The 9,456-nt window shown below is 35.9% G+C and overlaps 1 protein-coding gene across 1 annotated transcript; it reads left to right on the forward strand.

Annotated features, from left to right (window-relative positions):
- Positions 1-74: 74 nt before the first annotated feature.
- On the forward strand, positions 75-1,004 carry LOC103581183 (olfactory receptor 7A10-like). Its single transcript, XM_008563074.1, has one exon. The coding sequence runs from the start codon at positions 75-77 to the stop codon at positions 1,002-1,004; it is 930 nt and encodes a 309-aa protein (XP_008561296.1).
- The last annotated feature ends 8,452 nt before the right edge of the window (positions 1,005-9,456 follow it).

Raw genomic sequence — 9,456 nt, forward strand, 5'->3', positions numbered from 1 at the left:
GTTTTTTTTTTTTTTTTTTTTTTTTTTTTTTTTTTTTTTTTTTTTTTTTTTTTTTTTGTAGTCATATCAACCACATGGAACCAGGGAACGATACGCAAATTTTTGATTTTCTTCTTCTGGGACTTTCAGAGGAACCTGGACTACAACCCTTGCTGTTTGGATTGTTCCTGTCCATGTACCTGGTCACTGTGCTTGGCAACCTGCTCATCATCCTGGCCACGATATCAGACTCCCACCTGCACACACCCATGTACTTCTTCCTCTCGAACCTGTCCTTTGTGGACATCTGTTTCACCTCCACCACCATCCCAAAGATGCTGGTGAACATCCAGACACACAGCAATGTCATAACCTACGCAGGCTGCATCACCCAGATATACTTTTACATACTCTTTGGAGTTTTAGACAACTTCTTCCTGACTGTGATGGCCTATGACCGGTTTGTGGCCATCTGTCACCCCCTGCACTACATGGCAATCATGAACCCCCGGGTCTGTGGACTACAGGTTATGCTGTCCTGGATCATGAGTGCCCTGAATTCCTTGTTACAAAGTTTAATGGTGCTTCTGCTGTCTTTTTGTACTGACTTGGAGATCCCCCAGTTTTTCTGTGAAGTCAATCGGGTGGTCCACCTTGCCTGTTCTGACACCTTTCTTAATGACATGGTTATATATGCTGCAGCTGTGTTGCTTTTCTGCGGACCACTCACTGGCATCCTTTACTCTTACTTTAAGATAGTCTCCTCCATTCATGGAATTTCAACAGCTCAGGGGAAGTATAAAGCATTTTCCACCTGTGCATCTCACCTCTCAGTTGTCTCCTTATTTTATGGTACAAGCCTAGGAGTGTACCTTAGTTCTGCTGCTACACACAACTCACACTCAAGTGCAACAGCCTCAGTGATGTACACTGTGGTCACACCTATGCTCAACCCCTTCATCTACAGTCTGAGGAATAAAGACATAAAGAGGGCTCTGAAAAGATTCTTCAGAGGAAAGCAATGAAAGAACCATTTTTCTTTCTTTTTTAATAGTGATAAAATATATATAACGTAAGATTTGCCATTTTAACCATATTTAAACATACAATTCTGCAGAATTAATTACATTCACAATGCTGTGTAACCATCACCTCTATCTATTTTTAAGCTTTTTCATCATCATCTTAAACATAAACTCAAACATTACTTTCTAATTATTCCTTCATAGTGCCACCCACCCCTCAGATTTTGACAGCCTCTAATCTACTTCTGTCTCTGATTTAAAAAACATTCTTTTCTTAAATGACCCATGATAACTGTATACATTTATTGAGTGCAATATGATGTTGGGTACATTTACACAGTGTGAAATGACCCTATCAGGGTATTTAACATATCCATCAATCAACTCAATCATTTGTTATTTTATTGTGTTGAGAACATTCAGAATCCTCTCTGGCATCTATTTGAAATTATACAATAAATTGTCAACTGTATTCTCCCTACATTGGTAGAGAACACTAGATCTCATTCTTTCTAGCTACAATTTTGTTTCTATTGACCACCCTCTTTCTATTCCTCCTCCACCACCCCTTCCAGTCTATATAACCACTATTCTACTCTCTACCTCTATTATGATTAACTTTTTTTAGTTCCAAATATGAGTGAGAATATGGGGTGTTTTTCTTTCTGAGCCTGGCTTATTTCACTTAACAATGTCCTCCCTGAACTAATCCATGTGGTTGCAAATGGCAGAATGGCATTCTTGTTTATGGCTGAGTAGTATTCCATTGTGTATACATACCACATGTTCTTTACCAGTCATCTGTTTGTGGATACTTTAATTGATCCCATTCTTGACTATTGTGAATACAGCTGCAATAAATCTGGGAGTACAGGTATCCATTCAACATGATGATTTCTGTTCCTTTGGATATATACCCACTAATGGGATTGCTGGATCATATCGTTGGGATTGCTGGATCATATCGTATTTCTGTTCCTTTGGATATATACCCACTAATGGGATTGCTGGATCATATCGTAGTCTATCTGTAGTTATTTTGAGAAACCTTTATTCAATTTTCCATAATGACCGTACTAACTTACATTCCCAGCAATACTGTATAAGAGTTATTCTTTCTCCATATCTTCACCACAACTTGTTATTTTCTGTTTTTTTTGATAAAGTCATTCTAAACGGAGTGAGATGATATCTCAATGTAGTTTTGATTTGCATTTCAATGATGACTAGAATTTTTTCATACACATGTAGGCCATTTGTTTATCTCCTTTTGAGAAATGTCTATTCATCTAATTTGCCCTTTGTTTTTATTGTGGTAAAATATATACAACACAAATATTGTCATTTTAAGCATCTTTAGATATATAGTTGCATGTAATTAATTTCATTCACAATACTGTGGAATCACTACCTCCACATGTTTCCAATTTTTTTTTTTTTTTTACATTCTAAGTATAAACCCTGTACCCATTCAACAATAACTTCTCTTATTTCTCCTCCCCAGTTTCTGGTGACCTCTAATCTACTTCTGTCTCTGAATATTTTTCTTTTTAATTCATTTTCATAACTGGCGCATGTTAATTGTATATATTTATGGAGTATGCTGTGATATTTGGATACATTTACACAGTATGTAATCTATTAGGGAACAATCCAGCAATCCCACTAGTTGATATACATCCAAAGGAATGGAAATCAACATGTTGAAGGGATATGTGCAAAGCCAGTGTTATCACAGCTCTACTCACAATAGCCAAGATTTGGACAAACCCAAATTTTCATCAATGGATGATTGAATAAAGTCAACAAGGTGTATATATACAATGGAATACTACTCAGCCATATAAAAGAATGATATTCAGTCATTTGAAGCAACATGGATGAGACTGGAGGAAATTTTGTTAAGTGAAACAAGCCAGGTACAGAAAGAGAAACACTGCATGTCTGCACTCATATGTGGAAGCTAAAGAAATTGATCTCATAGAGGTAGGGAGTAGAACAGTAGTTAAGAGAGACTATTAAGGGAGTCAGGGGAAAGAGGAATGAGGAGTTGGTGTCAATGCCGATTTTTTAAATCAGATTTTTTGCTATTGACTTGTTTGAGTTCCTTCCATATTCTGGATATTAATCTCTTGTCGGCTGGATAGTTTCAAATATTTTCTCCCTTTGCGTACATTGTGTCTTCAATCTGTTGGTTGTTTCCTCAGCTCTGCAGAAGCTGAGGTGTTTTCCTATTCGTTTACTTTTGCTTCTGTTGTATCACATTATAACTCAAAGGGCCTAGAAAATAAAAATAGGGAAAAACCTTCCCCAAATATAGCAGAAGTTAGGAAATAATAAAGATCAGTATACAAATAAATCAAGTAGAAAATTGGAAATATCAGTAAAATTAAGAGTTGTTTTTTTTGAAAAAATTAACAAAATCAACAAACCCATACTTAGACTAACTCAGAAAAAAAGAGAGAAACTCAAAAATATAAATTGGAAACAAACTGGAGACATTACAATAGATGCCTCAGAAATAAAAAAAGATCATAAAGGATTATTATAAACAATTATATGGCAACAAATTTGATAAATTAGAAAAATGGATAAATTTGAAAAAAAAATCCAACTTACCAATCCTGAAACAGGCAGAAATAGAAAGCCTGAACATACCAATAACAAATAAAGAGAATTACATAGTAATTGAAAATCTCCCAAAAAGAAAAATATGAGGACCAGATGGCTTCATGGATGAATTCTACCATACCTTTGAAAGAAAGTTAATACCAATACTTTTTACAGCAAGAGGAGATACTTCCCAGCACATTTTATATGGCCGGCTTCACCTTCATACATAACTCAGGTAAAGATTCCACAGGAAAAGAAAACTATATGCCAATATCAGTGATGAGCTTTGATCAAAAATCCTCAAAAATTAGTATTAGTAGCAAATTGAATTTAAAAACACATCCAATATTAATCATGACCGAGTGGGATTCATCCCAGTCATGCTAGGCTGGTTTCACATAGGCAAGTCAATTGATGTGGTACATTACACTACCAGACTGAAAAATAAAATCACATGATCATATCTATTGGCACAGAAAAAGCTTTCAGCAAAGTTCAACATCATTTTGGATTAAAACTCTTGAATGTTTACTTACAAATGGAAATTTCCTTATCATAATAAAGACCATTTATTTAAAAATCCCAGAGATAGCACTGTAATTAATGTGGAGAAACTTCAATTTTTCATCTAAGATCTGGAATGAGGCAAGGATGCCACTTCTATTCAACATAGCACTGGAAGTACTATCACACAAAAAAGAAAAAAGTTGTCCAAATCTGAAAGGAAGAAGTAAAATTATCTCTATTTGTAGATGGCATGATCCTACATGTATGAAAGCTCCAAGGAATCCACCAAGAAACTGTTAGATCTAATAAATGAACTCAGTAAGGATGCAGGATATAAAATAATCATACAAAAAGTTATGACATATATATATATATATACACATATACATATATATACATAAATATAACAAAGCTGAAAATTAAAAACAAGCAATCCAATTTGTAAGAACATCAAAAATACTTATGAATAAATTTAAACAAGGAGGAGAAAACAGTGTGCAATGAAAAGTATAAAATATTGTTGAAAGAAACTGAAGAGAAAAAAAATATTTCGTGCTCATGAATTGAGAAGAATTACTATTGCAAAATGTCTATCCTAATCAAAGCAATATATAGACTCAGTGCAATCCCTGTCAAAATCCCAACAGTATTCTTCACAGAAACAGAAGAAACAATCCTACGTTTTTTATGGAATCATAAAAGACCCCAAATAGCTACAGCATTTCTGTGAATAAATAAGAACAATGTTGGAGCCATCACACTTCCTGATTTGAAATTATATTACAAAGCCATAGTAATCAAAACAGCAAGTTGCTGGCATATAAAAATAAAAAGACACAAAGACTAATGGAACAGAATAGAGAATCCAGAAATAAACCCAAATATATATGGTCAACTAATTTTCAACAAGGGCACCAAGAAGACACAATAGGGAGGGAATAGTCTCTTCAATAAATGGTACTTTGAAAACTGGATTACCTGTATCTAACACCACACACAAAAATTAATTCAAAATGGATAAAAGACCTAAACATAAGACCTGAAATCATAAACCTAGGAAAAAACATACGGGAAATCTTATTGCCATTGTCCTTGGCAATGATTACTTGGATATCAAACCAAAAACTCAGACTACAAGAACAAGAATAAATTAGTGGAAGTACATCAAGCTGAAAAGCTTCTGCAAAGCAAAGGAAACAATTGACAAAGTAAAATGCAACCTACAAATCAGTTAAAAAATATTTGCAAAGCATGTATTTGATAACCAAGTTATATAAAGAAATCAGTAGTAAGAAAACATATGAGTATAACATGGTTAAAAAGTGAGCAAATGATCTGAAAAGACATTTGATCAAAGACAACATAAAAATGGTTCACAGGGTCATGAAATGGTAGCGGACATTACTAATTATCATGGAAATGCAAATCAAAGGCACTGTGAGTTATCATGTCAAACCTGTTAGGATGGCTATTATCAAAGAGACAAGAGATGACAAGTGTCGGTGAAGGTATAAAGAATAGGGAACCCTAGTCCACTGTTGGTGCAGCCATTATGTAAGGCAGTGTGGAGGTACATAAAGAAATTAAAAATAGAATTACCATGTCACCCAGCAGTCCCTTTTCCAAAAGAACTGAAATCACCACCTCATACAGATACCTGCACTCCCATGTTTATTGCAACATGGTCACAATAACCAAGACACTGAAATAACTGAAGTGTCCACTACTGGATGAATGGAAAAAGAAACCTATACACAATGGAATACTATTCAGCTTTAAGAAATAAGATATCCCACCAGTTTTCACAACACAGATTGACCAGGAGGACATTATGCTAAGTGAAATAATCCAGACAGAGAAAGAAAAATATTGCATAATCTCACTTAAATGTGAAATCTTTAAAAACGTAAAATACATGAAATATAAAAAATATTTTTAAAACACTGGTTACCAAGATGGGGGAGAGGAGGATATTGAGATGTAGGTCAAAAGATACAAAGTGGCTAATATGTAAAATGAACAGGTAGAAAGATCTAAGGTATGATATGAGGACTGTAGTTAATAATAGTGTTCAGAGATTTTGCTAAAGGGGAGATTATAGTTCCTCTCACCACAGGAGGGAAAACAGTAACTATGCTAGAAATCAAAATTTGTTTTACAATTGTAACCATTTGTATATATAACCGTTTATCTATCCATCTATCTATCATCTGTCTTACAGCATCATGTTGTGTGTCTCAAATATACACAATAATATTTTTTATTATTATTTTTTCCTTTCTGCCCTAACCAGTTTCCCACTGGGAAATCAGGTGTTTAGGGATTGGAATAACAAGAGGAAATTATGTCAAATGAGCAGATATATCTTATATATCTCCTCTGCTGTTCCTCAGAGTGTACCACCTTGGGCTGCACAGGATGTTGTTCTTTCTTTTGGAATCCTAAGTCTGGCTAGAGGACTGTTGCTTGACTCTTTCCTGCTGTCTTGTTTGAGGACAGAGCCTTCATCTCCATCATCAGCTACCTAGGGAGGAATTCAGACTTCCAAATGGAGACCTTCCTCTCAGAGACCCCTTCCATGTGAGTCTGAAAGCCCAGTAGGTTCTGCAGAAAAGGTTTGGAGAGAATGGAAGCCAAGAACATTTACCTGAGGTCACCTGAGATACAATCCTACTTGGCCCAGAGCCAAGAGACCGCTGTAGTGTTTGGTTGAAAATTTTATCATTAATTTATTTAATATGCTAAAAAGAGAAGTGTCTTTTAGACTCAGCAATTCAGAAATCATTGATGACAGTTAACAGATGGGAATGGAAGTCCAGATGGATGTGATTGATGAAGGAATTGGAGGTATAAAGTGGTTATAGTAACTTTAGAATATATACAAAGTGTTTTGCAGGTTAGGGAGAAGGAAAACAAGTATTACCTGTGGAGTGATGTGCAGTGAAATGAGGCATTTAAAAAATTAAGATGGGATGTACTTGAGCATGTTTCTATACTCATTAGGAAGATCAGACCAATGGAACACATGCAAATGCTACCTCATAACAGCAGTTCATGAAACATATATTTCACAGTATTTTCTCTCACATCAAGCATTCCCATGGGAGGAAAATATTTAACAGGTCAAAAGGAGAATCCTAAAGAGCTTTACTTTGCAATAATTTTGGAACCAGGAAGCTGAACATATTTTTGGTTTATCAGCCTTTTACATTTCCTATTCAAAATCATCTGTGCAAGTTCTTTGCTTTTATGTAATAGAGTCTGAGTGTGTTATGTAGACCTGAACAGACACAAACAAGCAGCTTAAAAGAGTAAATTATTAAATTATTTTATATGTACCCTTACTATCTATGGCACAGTATAATATTTTCATTTTTGCTTTATTTATTCTATTCTAGTTAATTCTTACAAACATTATTCTGACAGCCTAATGGGTCCGGATCTCAGATAGTGAAAAACGATTCACTAGAATGTCCTTTGTACCTATTTTAGCATCTCCCTATTTCTTTCCTTTCCTCCTCATCAGCAATTTTTGTGACACCACATTCTCTCAACAATTTGTACAATACCTATGCATTCAGCTACAGTTGCCAGCTAAAGTAAGTCTGAGGGAGTTATGTATAACATTGCTACATCCTTCAGGACATTCAGTCTAATTGGGAGATAATAGAAGGATTTGAACAAGATCAATACAATGACAGTCACACATCTAAAATAAGTGCATGTTAGAAGTGTACTTTTTAAATGTGAGAATGTAAAAAAAATAAAGTTGATAAAGTGGATGAGTCCAGGCAGTCCTGAAAAAGTACATGAGGTTTTCCAGGTAGAGAAGGGGGTGCAAAACTCCATGTAGACCAGTAAGTGGGACTCCAAGCAGAGGGAAGCAAGTGTATAAAGGCCATGAGTGTTGATGCTCAGATGTCTGGTGAACCTGGAAGTCAAGTATAATGTCTGAAAGTTCTATGTGGAAAAGAGCACGGCAGTGTGATGGTCAAGCTTGTGGGTCTTTCACAGAGAGTTGAGACTTGTGTTTAAAGATTTTTCCTGCTCATCTTTAAAAGTCTTCAACTTCCATGTCCTTTGTACATTTCCTTTTGTGTATTGTGGGTTTACTCCCTTTGCTCACGTTTAACTTGAGTGTTGAATCTGTAAGATGCCTTGACACTACAAAGAAATCATTCATTTCTCCTTTGAATAAATTGTTTTTAGCTCCTGGGCATCCAGGGGGAGGTAAGCAGGCTTGTCATGCATCAGGACCAAGAAAGCTGTCCCTTTGTCACACTCTCTAAGGGGCCAACTGAGCTTGTTAGGTCTTTCTCCCCCCTCACGCACATTTCATTCCTCTCTCCTGACTGAGCAGATCTTATTTATTTATTTATTTTTTCTTTGAATGTGGAGCACAAAAAAATCATGTAAAAAGGGAGCCACAAAGTTTACATGTTTCTGAAAGGCTTACCAACTTGAATTTGGGAACTATGTCTACATTTATTTTCAGGAAAAGATAATTTGAGGTTGATGACTTGCCTTATGTCCACTATTTTCTAGTGAGTGTGGCTAGAAGTGAGAAGACAATGGTAGTAACATGTCCTCAGGAGGTCAGAGTGTGTGTGTGCGCGTGTGCGTGTGTGCTGTGGGGAGTGAGCAGTCCTCAGATCACAGGTGCCTGAGCTCATATGTTCCAAATCGCGACTCCTATCATGCAGTAGCCTGAATGCTAATAAGCATGAAAATAAGGAGGAATCCACTGTGATCCATGGAATGACTTTACAATTAAAATATTGCGTGAGTCCACTTAAGTGAGGTGTCTGTAATAGTCGAACTCATAGAAGCAGAGGGTAGAGGGGTGGTTGCCAGCTGATTGGCAGTGGGGGAAATGAAGAGTTATTTTTCAGTGGGTATAAAGTTAGAGATTTATAAGATGAATAAGTCCTAGAGATCTGCTCTGCAACATAGTGCCTACAGTTAACAATACGATATCGTGCACTTCAAAATTTGTTATGAGGTCAATCTCATGTTAAGTGATCTCTCCACAAACACAAAACAAAACAAATAAAGAACAAAGAAAAGATCAGGGAGGTGATGAATATGTGTATTACATTGATTGTGGTGCTGGTATCTGGGGACATTATGTGTCCAACTCCTGTAATTGTACATACTTAATATGTGCAGTTCTTTGCATTTCATTTATACCTCAATAAAGCTGTTTACAACAAAAGTGCAGGGAAAAGCATGTGCACGAAATACTTCTGGGCCTTGAAGTCTGAGCAGGAGCAGGGGGGCCATCTCACACCTCACAATACTCTGACACTTTCTCTTATGACCCTCCTTTTGA

Source organism: Galeopterus variegatus, unplaced genomic scaffold (genome assembly GCF_000696425.1).
Source record: "Galeopterus variegatus unplaced genomic scaffold, G_variegatus-3.0.2 Scaffold12513, whole genome shotgun sequence".
Lineage (NCBI taxonomy): Eukaryota > Metazoa > Chordata > Mammalia > Dermoptera > Cynocephalidae > Galeopterus > Galeopterus variegatus.